This window comes from Strigops habroptila, chromosome 12 (genome assembly GCF_004027225.2).
Source record: "Strigops habroptila isolate Jane chromosome 12, bStrHab1.2.pri, whole genome shotgun sequence".
NCBI lineage: Eukaryota > Metazoa > Chordata > Aves > Psittaciformes > Psittacidae > Strigops > Strigops habroptila.
In genome coordinates this window covers 6,230,570-6,248,956 of record NC_044288.2, presented here as the reverse complement: position 1 = coordinate 6,248,956, position 18,387 = coordinate 6,230,570, and the positions used below count along the sequence as shown (strand labels likewise).

General features: G+C 46.5%; 1 protein-coding gene across 8 annotated transcripts; it reads right to left on the bottom strand.

The window, feature by feature from the left end:
* Positions 1 to 1,985: 1,985 nt before the first annotated feature.
* Positions 1,986 to 16,757, bottom strand: SFPQ (splicing factor proline and glutamine rich). 8 transcript variants are annotated; one of them, XM_030504371.1, is made up of 13 exons: positions 15,991 to 16,744; positions 15,598 to 15,786; positions 15,200 to 15,501; positions 14,991 to 15,086; positions 13,453 to 13,649; positions 13,079 to 13,163; positions 12,669 to 12,786; positions 12,400 to 12,448; positions 12,199 to 12,320; positions 7,040 to 9,611; positions 3,140 to 3,280; positions 2,897 to 2,968; positions 1,986 to 2,065 (listed from the first exon to the last, which is right to left on the bottom strand). In XM_030504371.1, the coding sequence occupies exons 1-10, from the start codon at positions 16,633 to 16,635 to the stop codon at positions 9,474 to 9,476; spliced, it is 1,941 nt and encodes a 646-aa protein (XP_030360231.1). In that variant the 5' UTR covers positions 16,636 to 16,744; the 3' UTR covers positions 1,986 to 2,065; positions 2,897 to 2,968; positions 3,140 to 3,280; positions 7,040 to 9,473. The 8 variants fall into 8 exon arrangements, with proteins under 8 accessions (XP_030360231.1, XP_030360228.1, XP_030360230.1 ...); XM_030504368.1 differs by having other exon boundaries at positions 3,158 to 3,280; XM_030504370.1 differs by having other exon boundaries at positions 3,236 to 3,280.
* Between the last annotated feature and the right edge of the window lie 1,630 nt (positions 16,758 to 18,387).

Here is an 18,387-nt window from a genome sequence, read left to right as displayed (position 1 = left end):
CTGGCAGAGCATCGTTCACGGGCTCTGCTGGCAGAGCTGCAGCAAGCACAGCCAAGGAGCTGCTCCTGGCTCTGGCTTGTGTGCTACAGAACAACAAATGGCAACGGGCCAGGGCCAGCTCCAGCCCTTCGTGCCTCAGAAAACCCCTTGAGGGGAAAAGAGAAAACAACATAAAGAGAAATCAACATCCAACTCAGAACAATGGACGACACCCGCAGCGTGGGGTCTTGCTTTGTTACCGCAGGATGTGGTTTAGGTTTGCTGTTAATGGATCCAGGCGGAACTCCCCTTCCCTTGGGAAGCCGCTCCTGCTTTGCCCACACAGCCCAGCCCAGCCCAGCCTGGGGCAGAGTTCGGGTTTGGGTAACCATTGTGAAACCATTTCAGCGCCTGTTTGCATTTCCCAGGGGCCCGCAGCTCTGCTGATGGGGCACCCGCTCACTGTTCATCACCCCCAAGCCCCTCATGGCACAGGGACACGGTGGCAGGGCTGCCACCAGGCTGGGACAGGACTCCCTCACCATGCACATGGTTTATTGCCTGCTCTCAGTCCGAGTTTTAGCTACTGAGGGGGTCACAGTAACCCCGGGGCTGGTGCCCAGCTGCGGATGGAAAACCTCCACCCCATCCCCTCTCCAGGAAACAGAAGAGCATCGGGGAACTTTTCACTATTCCCCAAAACACCTCCCAGTTCAAAACACTGTTTATGTGTGAAGGAGCAGTAGGAGGTGAAGTTCAGCACACTGAATGCCAGAAACACATCCAGGCTGGAACAGTTTCACAGGGGAAGCAGCCAGTGCTGCAACAGCAGCAAAGAAATTAGGACAAGTTACTGGAAAATAACAGTTTGAGGAAAAAAGGCTGTGTAAGCCTGCAGCGGCTGTGGAGACAAAGACACCAAAACCAGCCCCTTGCGGTGCAGCTACAGAGAAACCACAAAACCGCTTCTGCTGGAGCCTTGTCAGGCTCTAGATAATGCCATAAAGGAGTTGAATTGAAGAGTGAAATTCCTCAGTTATCCTGCACCTGGCTGCAGGATTGCAGGATGAAGTGAAAAGCAGGTTTTACTGCACCAGTTCCTGGCAGGGATTTAAAGCAGAAGCGAGCTGTGTTCCAGCCGGCCACTAACCCCACACAACCGGGCACCCAGATACACCTTAAACATTTCCTATGACTTTGCCAGATTAAATCCAATTTATTTTGGTCTTTTCTAGCCTGGCAAGGCAGCTCCCAGCCAGATGTTCATGACTCCTTGTGCCACTGCAGGGCAAAACCTTGTTACAACGCAGCTGCGTGGCCAGAGCTACCACTGGTGTATTTTAACACATTCAACTACTTTGTATTTAAGGGAAGGATTATATTTAAGTGGTGACAGCATGAACTACGTATGTGTGCAGTACAGCTGTCCAAAGAATCAAGTGAAGCAACATGAACCACGGGAGTGTGGGCTGCAAGAGTCAAACCCAGCACCTCCCTGGCTTCCAAAGCACTCCAACTTCGGCATCTCAGGTTTAATTACTAAAGTCATCACAAGAAAACTATTAAAAACCAAGCAGGCACATGTAAACCTTTAGAATTCTAAGACCTAAATATACAGGACTCGAGATGGGGGAAGCAATGGGTGAAACTTCCAGAAATACTTCAAGTGCCTTAGGTGCAAGTGTAGCTTATAAAAACCAGGAACTGCTGCAGTCACTTTGCAGAGGCGCCCGTGGCCTCCTGCTGCCAAGAATGCAGCCAGCCTGGGACCGGAGCTTTCTAACTACAACAGAAGCCAATGGCACAATCCCAGCAGGAAAAAATACTGTATCAGTCAGTTCCTACTGGGGACAAGTGGTTTCTCTTTCGCAGGACAGAGCAGGACCCAAGGACCCCAGCCCTCCCCTTCCACAGCCTCATCCGTGGCAGCATTCCCCACTCACCCACAGTGCACCGGACAGATTTGCTCACTCACTGAGTACACTCTGCAATGAAACAGAAGCCACTTATAAAAATATTAAATGTTTTATTTTTGAAAGTTGTGTGTTCCTGGCTCCTCTTCCCTGCGTTCAGACTTCATCTCCATCTGCAAGCGCAAAGCACGCAGTTAGCGAGAGCATTTACACCGCCAGCAGAGATCACACGTCATGACCGGCGCAGCACAATGGGCCGTGCACCCATCAGATGTTCCTGAGGACCACACGTCCTCGTGTAAGATGTGAGATTAAATGAAAATTCCTATTTTCATCTGCTTCATAAACTTCAAAGACCTGAAATAGCTCTATGTTTACCCCCCTAAGAACAAGAGCAGCAGTGACCAGTCACGATTCAATCTCACGGGCTCAGCTGTGGTGTATCTGTTACTCACCCGTGACTCATGAGTTAAGGTACTTTGCATGTTGCTTCTCACACAAGATTTTAAGTACCTGAAGTTCCCCCTTGTAGTTTTAGTGGTAAATCAGAGGGAAAAGGTAATTAATTCCAGCTCTAAGTTAGTTTCTTTCCCTAAATCACCATCTGCCTATGCTCTTGTATGTGCCAATTTATATTCCAGGTTATTTGGAAACCTCAATGTTCATTGAGATATTTCAGGGAAGTTGCTTTTTAACAGCTTCTAGTTGGATTAACACATGAGGAAGCTGCTCTATTGCTCCTTTTTCCTTGCTGACAATCACCAAACCCATTCACTGAAGCCAGAATACAGAAATAGTTATTTGACCATCAAGAGCATTCAGAGGACAGTTTATTTGATGCTGCAGGGCTGAAAAGCCCTGAACAATGGTTATATCCTTGCTCTACGACAGAAAGATTCAGAAGTTTTATATAAAATTGAGACTAATCAAGGGCAAATTTCAGGCTGGATCTATGTAATACCTCACACAGCTCTCACAGCCGTAGAAGGACACTGACTACTTACTTCTCTTGCTCTCCTGGTCCCTCCTCGTACCACTGGGCACCGTGCTGGATGTGCTCATGCTCGGCTCCTGAACTGGAAAAACATTCACAGGTTATCCCACAGTGCTTATGAAACCTCTTCTACAAATCCACACCCAGACAGGTATTTTAAGCACTGCTGCCAAGGTATCAAGCCCAGGCAGAGTGCGGGTGCTTGACCCCACAGCCTGACAGCAGGTACCACGTTTAAGGCATTCCCTCGTACCCGGTTGTCAATATTCACCGATTCAAAGGTGAAGGTCAATGCCCAGAAGCCTTCGTTACTTCACCCGCTCAGAACAAGACCAGAAGTTATGCTTACTTCCCAGGGATGAGCACACCGCTTTCACTCAGCCTTCATCTTCACCTAAAGGATAACAACCAAAGTTACTATAGTAACACACAGAAAATTCTGACCATTTCAATACTAACTTAAAAATAAGGTTTTCAAATACATGGACTCATTAGTTATGAGGGGGGATTTATAAATTATTCCGAGATATTAAGTGGAAGAATAAGGGGCAGAAACAGGCTAACCTAACCACTTGTGAAGAGATGAAGGAATATGCAGGTAGTTGACTCAAGAACTGCACCTTGTCTGAGCACAAACCGTAAATCACCAGTCTGAGTACAAGAAGTTTGATGGCAGCCAGAGGTATACTATCCCTTATGTGAAGGCATTCACAATTTTGTCAAGCTACTTCAACTCTTTTACCCTAGTTTGTCTCCTTAGTAACACCCTCTTTCTTCCCCTTCATGAAGGAGGGCAATGTCCCTGGACTCCTGGCAGCCCTCAGGTTCAATAGTCCTAGAAGTGCTTCAAAAGCTAAAAGAAGACACTAGAGGTTAGCATTGTGAGACTACTGCTTTGGACCTCGGCAACAGATTCCTCCCTTCTCAAGACCCAGCCTTTTACTGGAGCTGAGGGCAAACTGCAATGCTGAGCAGCCAAGGGATGCAGTACACACCTCTAGCTGGGAGGCAGATCACACCATGGTCACAATGTGATCCGACCAGGCAGGGAGAAGTTTAGTCTCAAACCCACCACCTGGGTTTTATCATGGCCCTCAGGAGCAGAGGTAGAGTATGCACATTTTGTTTTCTATGCCATAGCAACAAACACCATGCATAAGGGATACTATATCTTTGTGCATCCTTTTAACACTCCAGATTCACTTCTAGCCACGCTCCTCCCCACCCTCCCCAGTTAGCTCTTCAGTACTGGTGTTCAGAAGCAACATTTATAGAGATGGGGTATTCACAGACCACTGCGGGATTGCACAGCCAAGTCCTAACGTGTCAATCATTATCTAGCAGCAATGACAGAGGTGGGAGAAGGCCAATCCTCCCTTTTTTGCCTTTTCCAGTAAGCAGCTATTTAACAGCCCCACTAGCTGGTATGGAGAGGAAAAAAAAATCTGAAGCTAATTAGTTGATTCCAAACTTGCTAGTAGTGGAAGAAGCCAAGGAATTACCCACGACAGCATACTTTTTATGCATCCTTTCCAACAGGCTTAGCCTCATTGAACAGAATGGAATGAAACACTGGCCTTCCTGGTCATGTCACTGCAGCTGGCAATGATTAACAGAGACATGCAACCCCATTACTGCTCGAGTCCTAAAACTACTCACAGGCCTCAGTGTTTAGCTATGGGGGAAAACTGCAAGCAAATCAACACTTTGTATGCTTAATGTTACAGTGAAGCCCCCATACACGCTGTGCTGTGCTCTCTCCTGACAGCACCAGTATCTGGATCTGAGGGCCTAGCAGTACGCAGATGTATTCTGACACCACACTTCTGAGCTTCAGATAAGCTTTTGAGAAAAAGTGTATTTCACACACAGATAAAACCAAGATGAAACACAATGCAAGCACTTTAATGTCATTTCTGGTACCCACTTGTTACAGACTGACTTAGAGCAGACATGACTATTTGCTTTTAAGTTAACTACCACACCGAGTTTCATTACTGCAGACAGTCAGAGCTGGTATGAGACCCATGGTTCAGTCACAAACCGCTTGCTCCAAGAGTGTCAAAAACCTGCCAGTTCGAGTACGCAGGACGAGGCAGATGTGCCAATAACCCCTCCATGGCATTCCTGCAGGTCAAGTCAAGTATCCAGAGCACACTGGGAAAAAAACCCTAGGCAGATCTGAGCACTGGTTTAAGGATCAGCAATTCAGTTTTGCTACATGACAGTACGCATACTGCCACCAGTTTTGCTTCTCGATTCTAGTCACAGGTAAGAGTAAGCCATCACAAAAAGCCAAACTGACTTTGTGACAAGTGGTGTCACTGCTTCGCTAGCTGGAGTCGGGCTACACTCGCCGTGGTGTAACCAAAGACCTGCTGTTATAATCTTAAGGTGCAGCTGCTACTTCAAGCTTTCAATGAAAGGATAGCTACAGCAGAGGGCAAGACTGGCCAGCAGATTCCCTCTTCAAGCAGCAAGAGTCTTGCCTGGAAGGTAACACAGAAGGGTCCAAATGTGACAATTAATACCAGAAACAAGTATGCGAGGCAGAACTTTGCAGAACAAGCAGGAAAACACGTTACAACACCTCTGAAATAAACTGAACATCAGACAAGAGCTAGATCATGTGCTGAAACAAGGGACCTTGAAATTCAGGTTCAAGAGCTAATGCAAAAGAGCTGGAGATCAGCATGTCTGGATGTCTGGAAACATAAGCATGTTAATTCTGGAGCACTAAATTCAGTGTTTCTAGTAATTAAGTGTTTAGAATTACATCCCCAAGAATGATGAAACTGAAATTCAGCAGTACACTACCAAGATGACTCTACGAGGCAGAAATACAGACTCTCATCACTGTCAATTAAAGGCAGAGGAATGTATTATGCTTGTCAAAGATTAAAAAGACAACTGAAATGTCCAATAAGCTCTATAAGCTACTCACAGCGATCATCGTTCAAGCACTTATTTGTATGATCTTAAAAACGTTCCATAAATCAGTCTCAAAGCTGACTCTTAGCAAGGTGGAAGTGACTACCACGTAGTGCACACAAGGCTAAAGCAGTGATTACTAAGGCATTTCCTATGAGCCAAGACTCTACAAAGGGATGCACTGTAGATGGGCCACGCTGTCACTGCAGAGAGTTTAAACAGTCCTTTTCTAGGCACGGAGAGCACCCAGTTAAGTGAGTTTAAGATCACGTTCCCTCTTCCCCACAAAGCTCATCCAAGAGTATCTTCGTTACATCAGAACTAAGAAAAATCCACCCAAGCCGAGTCGTATGTACAAAGGAATCGGGTCTGAAAATACTCATCTAAGAATCACAGTAAGTTGCTTATTGACTCTGAACAAGACAAAGCTTAAAACCGAAAACCACGCAGAGCTTTGATGCAAGCTTAACATACAGGTATGAAGAGTGCTGCACTGTAATTCCACAGTCAGAAGTGTGATGTCAGAATACCCACAGTATAAGATTACATAGAAAGTCACCAAGTTATATTATATTGCTTGTTACCTACCTGTACGCAGTCGGCAATGAGAATCTTGGAGCAAGCAGGAATACTACATCCGGGTCCTAATGTCCATTGCCATTTGTGGTACTACGTTCCTCACAGTTATGAACTGCAGAAATGCTGGCTAAGTGCAGTTATGTAGCAGGCCACTAGTTACAAGTGTAAATTGCAGTCTCAAAACTCCAGCAAAAACTTGCTGCCACAGTAAATGGTTGCCAAGGAGAAGCCAAGAGTTTTTCTACCACAAAAATACCACAAAATCTCAAAAGCAGTTTCAGTTTCTCATCAGCCGTATAAATGATTAGTGTCATGTGTCTACACCAGAAGGTTATTCTGTATTCATTTCTGATCAAAGGGTGAAGATCTCTGTATAACGATACCAGTTTCTACATGCTGCAGTTTTTAGAGATCTAAGTGTCAAAATGGGCTCACAAATTTGATTAAGCAAGCTAAATTGCAACAGCCAACGTCCTCCAAGTCCAGTCCAAAAATGTGTTACGTGATCCAGACTGCCCAAAAACAGGTCTGGCCAACGAAGCACTTTTCTAAATGGTTTTAAAGATTCAATTATATAAATCTGGTTTTATGAAAAAAGTCCAAAGCCTCAGAGGAACAGATCAAAGGAACAGAACTTTCTCACCTCCCACATTTAGCAGATTTTAAAGTTGACATGTTTGCCAGCTTTTAAGACACCACCTTAAAAAAAAAAAAGGGCTTGAAAAAAGCAGTTGGCTAGTTAATTGTATGCCTTTTTAATACATGCAACTCAAAGCAGAGCTTGTTTTAGAAGTTCTGCTTCTGCAGCTACAACAAAGCTAGGTTTAACGCAACTTGCAGATGTTTTGAAAACTGCCAAATCTTTCAATACTCACTCATCATGGTTCTGCAACTCAGCTATTTTTAACACCTAGCAACGGGAGCTTACGTACAAAACAGGGGTACCAAAAGACAAGCTCTGTAAGGTACAAGGACATCAGCATCCTTCACTCTTCCAAGTTACAGAACTACAAAAGAACATACTTTAGGATATGCACCGGCATCTCTTTAATAAAGAATGACATGTAATCTGAAAAATAAACTGAAAAAATTAATTTAATGTTTATGTTCAGAATTCCCCAGCTCAGACACCTTCACCTTTTGTGGGTGTCCCACGAACACCCGCCACAAAACATAAGGCATTGGTTAATACTACTTCAATCGAGCAAATTGCATCGGTCCTGCTGATTTTTAAACTAAGTATCCAATACAAGTAACTCCCAAATACTTGCTCTGCAGTTTAGGAACTGCCAATTGGGAATTTCCTGAAGAGCAATTCATTGTTGTAGCATGTTATCAACCCCCAAACTTTTCTGGGAAAATAAGCAGCATTCACCAAACAAGCTGAGGCCCTCTTTAGCACGCTTGATATTCCAAGTCGGTGTTACCTGGTACCAACATTTCCCAACAGGCTATTTTTTCAGTTCAGGAATAACAGCACTTGCAGCAAGTACTTCAAGAGGGATCACCTGCACTCTACAGTACTGCAATCTGAAACCAAGTTTTAACTGCAGAGAAAATTTAGTATAGAATTTAGAATTAGCCAATGCTCAGCACAAGGAATGGGAAAGATCTTGGGAAGATATTAAAGCTACTCACAGAATGCTCAGTAGTTGGGGAATCATGTGAAGGTACAGCCAAACTAACTTTACCTACTTTGTGCCAATGCAGGATATGTCAACCTGCTCAACACCAAGGTATTTTACACTGGGAAGCCACGTTCCCAGCTTAGCTGGTACAGTGTAATAATAAGCAAAGAAACTACCTTATCAATGAGTCCAGAATGCTCTGAAATTCTTCTGGGGCTTAATAAAATGAACAGCAAGCTAATGAATTCATCAGATCTTCTACAAAAAAAACCTTCAAGGGAGTTTATTCGAACTGTGAAGTATTAACTCTTAAACTCCAGATTCAGATACTACTTTTGATGCATTATCTCCAAACATCAATAATAAGAGCAATAACCATCATGCAAGCAAGCTGATTTCTGTATTTTACATACAGCTTTTTAGGATTTGCCCACCAGCTACACGATTTAAGAATAGTTCCTGCAGGCCCCATAATACAAATGATTGTATTCTGCACTAGGTGAATTAGTCCACTCAGTTACCATGAGGACATAAGCAAGTTACCCTTCATCACTACAGTAACACTTCTGGTCTTTTTGCCAAGCAGTTTCAGGTAAGTATACAATACGGAGCAAGGCCAGATCCTGTAATCTCAAGACAGCTTAAGAGCATATAAACATCACATTAACAATCCTTTAGTTAGGAAGTCAGCCAATGCAAGTCATTCTATCAATTTAGTTTAAAATAACCATTGCTAGTCTTCTGCTTAAAGTCTTTACAAGATTCCAAGCAGTAACTGCCAAGGTGGTAAGTGCTACCATCCCACCACCCATTATCCATAGCTAAAATAGGAACATGGTTACATACTGCACTGCTCGCAGTGTAGCTTGAGTTAGAGCATCTTGCAGCACTTGCAAGATTTCCATTTGCTTCCTTATTGCAGCACAATTGATGCTCAAAAAAAAAGATCTGCACCTACTGCAAAGTTAGGCTACTGTGTGACCCAATCTTAAAATAGAGGCATTTGGGGAAGAGCTCTCACTCTTCCCTGCACTTCCACACCCTGGTCTAGTTTGACCTCTCCTCAAGACTCTCAGTTTACTGCGGAAGGTGTGGGTTTTAGCCTCCTCATGTTTAACCACGAATGGCAAGAAGAGTTACTACATTTAGTTTTCTATTTATTTGAAGCACAGTAAAAAAAAGTTGGTACACTTTGGGAATTCAGTGGCACAAGGTACACTGCCATCAAGTTAGGGACGTTATACATCAAAAAAACAGCTAAGTTTGTTTTGAAACACTGCATTACATAATTAAATTGTACTCGCCCAAACAGACCACTTACAAATATTAGGTCAGTAAGTTTTCTAACATCCATAAAAACGTAGCTTTCTTACTAAAATGCAAGAATTAAAAAGTTGGTGTCTAAACAAGACAGACAAAAACAAACTGGAATGAAACTACAGGTCACATCTAAAATCGGGGCTTTTTGTTTGGGCCTTCATATTCTTCTCTCCCTCTACCATATCCTGTTGGTGTTCCAGGCCCCATTCCTCTAGGACCCTGGCCACCCACAGGCCCCGCACCTCCCTGCCCAAAGCGTTCAGGACGCTATTGGAACAGAATTAACAGTTCATTATATGTAGTTGATGTCCATGTGTGTTAAGTATATATTTTTAGAAGGTTCCGTAGTCAAGGTTCGTCGATACAATCACCATTGAGCCGATCCACAGGTACCGGGAACATAGAAAGGAAAAAAGGGTAATTTAAAAATTAGTTTATTGTAATACATGCCTTGAGGTATGTTCCCACTTGATGCATTCTCATACATCTGTTACAAAGAACAGATCCTCCCTGCAGTGCTAGAAATGTAAGCATTAGTGCAGATGTGAATTAACAACTTTTCCAAATGAGCTCTAGCAATTTTCAACCAAGTTAATGCAAACAGCTTGCAAACTTCTCACCTTTAGTGCAGTAAAAGCTTAGATTCCATCACTGTCATTTCCAAATAAGCCTAGCCAGAGAACGTAGCTTCAGTTCACTGAAGTATGAGCTGACATTCGTCAAATGTCACGGTAAACAGAATGCCTACTCACCAGTTAATGGCATGTGCTGCAATAGAGACCATGTGCTTTTCAAGATGGGGTTAAGACTACGGTCTGCTGACTAAACTGCAGAGGCCTTAGGCAGTAACCAAAAGTGACTGTGAGCACTACTGGATTGCAAGAAGACAAAAAAAAAAAGTGTGAAAAAAGCTTGTGACCAGTGATTTAGCTGTACCTAACCACCACAATGCTCGAGCAAAGGACACTCCGGAACTGCTGCTGGAGAAGACACAAAACGTGTTCAGAGCTATTTATCCAGTGTTTCCAGTTAGAACTGTGCACAGAGGGTTGTGTGCATCCAGTCAGTATCTCCCTTCCCACCCCGCCTTCACCACAAGCTCTTGGAAAATTCACAACTTCACAGCACTGAAAGGTTTCACACCAAGAAGTAAAAGCTAAATCGCCCTGCAATAAAGCAGAGACTTCAGGTATTTTTTACTAGCACCTCTAGTTGCATGTATTTCATTTAGTTACTGTCTGAGTAGGTGTGATCAGCACTCAATCTATAGAATTGACAAATCAGAAACTCCAAGATAGCTTTAAACTTGCATTTCAGGCAAGTTTTCCCACTACCCAGTATAGAACAGTGGTAGGTTGGTTGGTACAAAAAGTATCTGCAACTGAAAATTCACACCTCAAGTTCTTGACTTCTGAAAGTCACTCTGAATCCTTCCAAGAAAGGAATTTCAGAAAGATTACCTACGTTCTTTCTGCCTAATTCATGGCAGCTTAGCTCCAATTCTGTTTAAAAGGTATTGGCCCAGTAACTGTGACAGCACTGTGTGGCAGAGATCCCCAGCCTAAGAAACTCAAGGCAGTTAAACCATCTTACTGTCACACCTTTTGACCATAGCACGTTTTCAAGTGTTACACCAGTTCAGCATGCCCCTGTACCATGACTGCACACAGCATTCACCACAGACTGCCTAACTGCTCACGGGAAACTTAGGATCTGCTTCAGTATCAGGAGATTAGATACGTTAAGGCCAACAGCACTGTCTACTGGATCACTGATGCTCTGCAAAGTTATCATTCCGAAGATATGGTTCCCCCAAAAAACCAGAAGATTCCTGACAAGCTACTATGGTAGCTCACCACGTGAAGCCAGAGGCCTAAACCCACCCAAAAATCATTTAGTTCAGCTTGTGCTACAGAGCGTACACCCTTTCAGGAGGGTGAAGCACAGTAATATTGCCACCTAAGCCAACACAGTTTTCCACCCTACCCATTAAGCATTTCTTTAATCTACATCCATATTGCTTCAGTGTGATAACACCAAGCAGGCTCAAAGCCCAGTCACACATTTAGTGTGCCAAAAATAGTACAGTTTAGAAACATACCTCGGAAGGTGAGATATGCTGTAGCTTTATCAAACTACCTACATAGTCATGCCCAACACGGGAAAAGAGAGGGCTGTCATTCCTTTGTGAGATAGGAACCACAAAACGGCTACAATCAAGGACCACTGGAACATGCCTAAAGCTAACCCCCAGCATTTCTGCTCTTCTATAGCAAACATCAGCATACAGAGTAAGTGATACGCTGTTTACCACTGATTACTTTAGTTCATCTGCTGCTTAAACAGACATGAGCGCAGATTGTGGGAGTAACAGCATATCCATACCAACAGGCATCCACCCTAACTAGGCTTGGAAGGGCCAAAATAAATGCAGCGTTACACGGTGGAAAGAACAAAAATCTCTCTTGTCCGTTAGCACAGAATGTGAAATTACTGAGAGCTACATTATGTGTTCCCATGATGAAATCTGTCATTCACTAGAATTTATAAAAAAATCCTTCCGAGCCCCACAGTGACGCAGAATTTCCCAAGTCCAATGAAGTCACAGTTAATTGCAAATATGCTGAAGAGCACATTTGAATTCACTTCCAAACAACTCCCGACTGTGTAAGCTACCATAATGGTTAAGAACTAATCTAACAAACTGCCACACTAGTCTTCGTGTTAAATACCTGACAAGAAAGCCAGCAGTTAACAGTGAAATTACACAACCATCCGAACACTGGTAGAGAACTCGATTCCCAACCACAACATTTCCCTTGTGCTAAGCTAAAGCCACCACAGGATACATTACCATGTCACTTCCCATCATAGAACCACTCATGGCTGCTTGGCCAACTCCTGGATTAGCTTCATAACCTATGCCGCCACCACCTCCGAGAGGTGGGAATTTCTGGGCTGCAGAAGCATAAGGATCTAAGGAAGAGAAATACACAATCATATTCTGATGCTTTCTAAGTTAGCCCCAAGAAGTAATCACTGAAAGATCCTTTACCTCCCATGTTCATTGTGGTGGCACCACCCATTCTCATGTCTCTCTCCCTCTGCATAGAAGAAACAACTTTTAGCACAGGGAACCAACTCCTGAAGTCCGTACCTTTCCAGGAGCTAACGCACCCGTATAGCCAACTACTACCCCTTCACCTACACAAAGGCCACACATTATCTAACCTAAAGGAAGCAAAACGCATTAATCTTGAAAATACACCCAAAAAACTCCCAGGCAGGGTAATGTATCCAAAAAAACATCATGATTTCACTTACTGGATCCATGTAACCCATTCTACTATAATTCTCTTCCCTCTGTCTTCTCATTTGTTCTTCCATCTCCCGCTGACGTATCATCATCTCCTCTTCTCGCCTGCGACGCTCCTCCTCCTGCCTGGTCACCCCAAAGCAGACTGTTAAAACCCAGCAGTGTAACACATTCACCCATCTCATCACTTGCATCAGCAATTCAAAAGGCACCAAGTGATTACAGTTAAGCAAAAAAAAGATACTCTGTGATGCTCAAGTTCTTGAGGACAAACTTACACTGCAGTTCAATTTCTCATGCACAAAGTGAAGCAGCGATGGTGTTTCTTGAAAAATAAAAACCTCCATATAAGTAATTGGGAAAAAAAATAATCAAACAAATGTAACTTTGAAAAGAATCCCACGAAAGCCAAACCAACCTCAGCTGGATTTCCTTGCGTTTCTGCATTTCCTGATTATGGAGTTCCTCCATACGTCTCAACTCCTCCTGACGCCTCATGAGGTCTGCAGAAATGAAGCCAGTCAGCAGCTATGTCACAAACTCACAGCAGATTTACACTGGGATTCGGGAGAGACCACCCTCAGCATCACGGTGGCACACAGCCACGTTCCCAGTGTCACTGGTTGTAACAACACTTCATTGAAACAAAAATTGAGAAACTAGCGGTTGCTCTTTAAGCCTGAAAGTCTCAAGTTAGCAGCAGGAAACATGAATTTATTCATGAAACCATGAGCCACCCATTTTATCTAGCGCTGAAAGCAAAAGGATGATCTAGAATTCAGAGCCAATTACCTTGACGCAAAAGGTTTGCCTGATGCTCATGATAAGCATCTTCCATCTCACTTTCAAGTTTGTCCTTGGCATCTTTCATGTTTTTTGCTACTTGCTCTCTCTGTTGTTTTTCCATTTCATCTAAAGATTTCCACCTCTGGGAATATTCAAACTCAAAACTGCCAGGCTGAGCAAAGCGGGGAGGAGTCTCTCTTTCCCTGCAGAAAGGAAGATGCTCATTCACACTGGGTAAACCTGCAATCTGAAGGTCAATCAAGAAATCACACACAGAATAGCAGGATTATCAGGGAACAGCAACGGAGCCCTGAACACATGACCTCAGAGGGATGTGACAGAAGACTTGCGAGAGGATGCTGGGAACAGCCCAGCAGCATTCCACACGCCTGAACAGCGGCATTTCAGATAAATCCTGTGACTACCACAGCAACAATGGAGGCTCCTGCACTGTCACACCCAAGCACATCTTCCCACTTGCAGTTCTACTGCATGTTTATTCTATCTTCCTCCTTAGATACTCCATTGGTGGCAACAGTGAGGTGCCAGATCCTCAGACAAGACAGCCCTTTGCCCAAGCACGCAGAGCTGCTCAAAACAGCAGCACATGGAGAGATGGGGTTTTCTGGTGCCAACTTACCCAAAGCACTACGTGTCAAAGGCAAGTAATAATCTTCACTTTAACTTAAATAGCTTTCAAACCACCCGAGGGCCACCAATTCATTTTGTCATATAAAGAAACTGGAGTCAAGGACTCAGTAATTAAGGGAACAAAATGGGGAGGTTCAAAAGCTTTCCATGCATCAGGAATGTAAAGCATTTCAACATTTCAGAACACCATACTGATCTGCAGTGCTTTCAAAGACACTGCCTCTGAACTGCTCACAGTTTTTGATCAAAGCCAGTAATTCTGAACCCTTTCTCAGACAAATAAGAGACCAGATCTCCCCCCCCTGCAGTCCCTTTTATGAGCTGGTAAAATACAGTGGTTTTACAACAAACAGGTTTAACACACATATCCTAACTTAAACCTGCTGTTTAGCAAGACTCTTATCTACTCTTTTATGCTCAGTGGTCAGCCCAAGGCAAACCTGGAGGCAGCTAGTTTTTATTAAACATGAAATGAGTTAAAATTTTACTTAATTCCTCATTTCACATCACAAACATCCGTGTTTAAGCTCTCTATCAGACCATCAACATGAAATACACCATGAGATGGCAGTTTTGAACAGGATGAGCAAAGAGGGGAAGTCTGATTTTCTATATACATCAAAACCATCTGTTATTGAGCAGCTGTTTAAGCCTTTACTGTTTCTTTGTGATGCAAGACAGAAAACTGTTATGGTAAGGTTTAGCAAATATGCTAAACAAATCCATACATTACATTATCTAAAGCCAAACTACTACCAAAAAACCAACAAAAACTGAAAACACTACTCAATATTCAAAGCCCGTTTCTGAAAAACTACTCTATCTCCTTTAAGGCCTAGGACAATACTATGTACATCATCTACATATGCTTGATACCAAAAGATAGTGCCTACTTTTGATACATTGGATTCTTCTGAGCAAGCTTTTCTGGAAGACCATCTTCATCATCCAGTTGTTCCAATGGTTCCACAATAACTGGCCTAGGAGTGCTGAACAAAAAACACCGGGTTTACTTCCCTGTCAGAATCTCCATTCTGAAAAACTAGTAGCTGACAACTTTATTCAGCTTAAAACTGAAAAACCTAAGCTGCAAAATACTTACGTCGTCAACAAAAACACTCCTTCAGTACACCGTTCAAAGGCTTTCCTTGCAGCTGGCTTTGATGCAAACTCAACAATGCCTTTTCCTGTTGATCTACCTCGATCATCTACAATCACAACAGCTCTTTCCACTGGACCGAACTGGGAAAAAGCCTCCTCCAGCAACTCGTTGGACACATAGGGTGAAAGATTACGCACTGAGAGCGCAGCAGCATGTGTGGCAAACCGAACACGAAGCTGTCGACCCCTCATGGGGGTATCATCCAGTTCTGCCTTCGCAATTTCTGCAAGAGCTCTGGATTCCTGAGGGAAGTTTTAAGATCCAGTTTTAGAAAAACCAAACCGTAAATTACTACTTCGGAAGGATTAAACGGGTGGGTGTACAGAATGAAAGCCTACCAATTTAATGAATCCAAAGCCTTTCCCCTTGTTGATAAAAACCTCTCCTGGCTCCCCATATTTGGCAAACAGTCTTTTAAAGTCTTCGTCTGTTATATCAGCAGGCAAATTCCCCACAAACAAGCGGCAACGCTGAGTATAGGTCTTCTCCCCGGGTCGCCTCAGAAGGGAGAGGTTTGCTTTAAATCCCTATAAAGAAGCAGACCAGTTCGAGCCGTCCCTGCGCGCAGCCCCGCCGCCAGAGCACCGCGCTCCAACCCCGCGCTGCCACGGACCGCGCGGGCACCGGGGGACCGCGCTCGGGCCCCCGCGCTCCTCCCCTCAAGATGGCGGCCGAGGCGCGCAGCCGCCGCCATCTTGTGGCTCGGGGAGGGGGAAGCGGCCATGACTCACCTCGTCCGAGAGCTTATCGCCGCCGCCGGCCGGGCCCTGTTGCGAGGAGAGGCTCTGCTGTCCCTGGTGCTGCTGCCCGCGCCCGCGCGGCTCCCCGCCCGGCCCGCCGCGGTGCCCCGGCCCGCCCTTGTGCGGCCCGCCGGGCCCCTGCTGGGGGCCACCCGGTCCCTTGGGCCCGCCGCCGGGCGACTGTCCTTGTCCTTTCTTAGGGCCGCCGGCCGGGGTAGGGCTGGGGCTCGGCTTGGGCTGCGGCTGCCCGCCTGGGCCGGAAGGAGCCGAAGAAGGCGTCGACACCGGGGGCTGCTGCTGTGGCGGCTGCCCCGAGGGCAGCGCGGACGGCGGAGGCGCTCCGGGGCCGGCCTGGCTGCCGGCGGGCCCCGCCGTGGTGGCGGCGGCCGAAGAAGACGAAGAAGGCGGAGCAGAGGTCGACGCTGGCGGCTTCGGAGGCTCGGGCTTCGGGCCCCCGCCCGGCGGGCCGCCCGGACCCTGCGGGCCGCCCCCCATGGGGCCCCGGTTCTGGCCCATGCCCATGCCGGGCGGCGGGGAGCGGAAATCGTGATTGGGGCCGCCGCGGCCGCCGCCTCCGCCGCGCCGGTGGAAGCCGCCTCCACCGCCGCCACGGCTACGGAACCGATCCCGCGACATGGTGGTGGTGGAGAGGGGAGAAGAGCTGCTCGGGCCGCGGCTGCCGCTCCTCAGCGCCCGCTGCGCAAAATGGCGGCGAGCTGCAGGGCCTCGCCGCCGCCTTTGTCCGCCCCTCATATAGCCTCCCCGCCCCCGGAAGCCCCGCCCTCCGCCCCGCCACTGCACCGCCGGCCGCCGCGGCGCTGACCGACAGCCGCAGTCACCAATCGCATGTCCCTATGCCGCTAACGCTTTCATCTCATTGGTAGGGACCCTGCCCTCTGCCGATTGGCTCGTTTAACCGCCGACGGGGCTATCCGTTAACGTCCTGCGTGCTGATTGGGCAGTTTGATCGGCGGGAGGCGAAGTCACGAAGGAAGCCCGGCTTCCGATTGGCTGCCTGGGAAGTCAGTCAGGCAGGCGGGAAGGTGCTGCGCAGGCCGCGGCGCTGGCCTGGCCCTGCGGGCAGGACGGGGCCGGGCACCCCCGGGGCCTCAGGGCACCCCCGGGTGAGCCCAGCCTGGCTTCGGCTCGGACGGTGCCAGCTCGGTGCAGTTAAAGGGAAGCTGGGGGAGTGCTGCCAGCCCCGCTCCTGCGCTGACAGCCAGCCCCATGCAGAGCTCGCCCCGTGCACTCACTGAGGAGCGGCGGCAGCAGCAGCGCGGGTCGCTCTCCGTGCCGGCTCTCCCAGAGCTCTGTGTCCCTGCCTGGCAAAGCGGTGTCGGTTCCCCAAGATGTGAACCTCTCAGCACACAAGTGAAGCAGCTGTAGGAACCCACCGTGGTTGTGGTCCCTGTGATCCACATCCTGACACAGGAGCGGGCCCAAAGCGCTTCCATCCGCGCGAGGTCACGGTTCCCGGTCACTGCAATGGGGATGTACCACCCTCACAACGCGACGCTTTCATCCTTCGTTTCAGGACGGTTTCGCTCCATCCCGCTCCCCAGCTCCTGCTGATGCTCCACATTCGGGTTTGGGTCTGAAGAACCAAACCCCGGGTGAAACCCACGCGAAAGCCACGGGTTTGGTTTATATACACAAACCCCTGGGACTGTTGTGCTGCCCTGGTGAAACACCACTCAATCTCGCAAACACTTGTGAAGCCCCGGGCAGCCAAAGGGCTGACTTCATACCAAAGCGGGCTTCCCTGCGGGTTTGCAGTCTTCAAATAAACACGTGCTATAGAGCGATCTTTCCCCCAAACCAGCACCGTACGTACGACTTTGACCACCTCCAAGCGCAGCAGAATGGAAGCCCCACGTTGCTTTAAAATGGATTCTCTCCAAGATGCCAGCCCCTCTCCGCGAGCAGTAAATGTTTCCACCACGAGGTGTCTCAGAGGTTAAAGCGCTGGAAGAAGAAATTTGGGACTGGCTCTTGCTGCACGCAAATAAGGGGCATTGCCTCGCTGTCACACCTGGTGGTGTCTGCTCGGGAAGCAGCAAAGAACACTGAGTGTAAAAGGGTTGTTTTCGCCTTTGTTGTGTCCTCAGTGAACTGTATTTTAGGGAGTTACTCATTTTTAGCATCCTTTGGAAGAAATAAAGAATATAATTCTGCTCGGTCCTGTGAAAAGCTGTTCAACTCCTCTGAAGCCCACAAAGTAGCTTTGAATTTCCATGGCTGTTGTAGAGGCCAGGATGCGATTACACGTTTTGTGACTGCAATATGAGTATTCATCCTGGGCTTGGAATCAAAGGCACACTGATGTCACTATGAGCACTTGAAATAAAAATGACCCCTGCTAACAGTCACCTATGCTGTAAATACTCA

What these genes read in the sequence shown, in the direction of transcription:
- SFPQ (XM_030504372.1), bottom strand. Translation starts at nt 16,752, where the DNA reads ATGAGGGGCGGACAAAGGCGGCGGCGAGGCCCTGCAGCTCGCCGCCAT. An exon ending in AAGAATCCAATGTATCAAAA is followed by an intron (nt 13,650 to 14,990) that starts GTAGGCACTATC and finishes TCCTTTCTGCAG; the next exon opens with GGAAAGAGAGACTCCTCCCC. An exon ending in GGCAAACCTTTTGCGTCAAG is followed by an intron (nt 13,164 to 13,452) that starts GTAATTGGCTCT and finishes TCATTTCTGCAG; the next exon opens with ACCTCATGAGGCGTCAGGAG.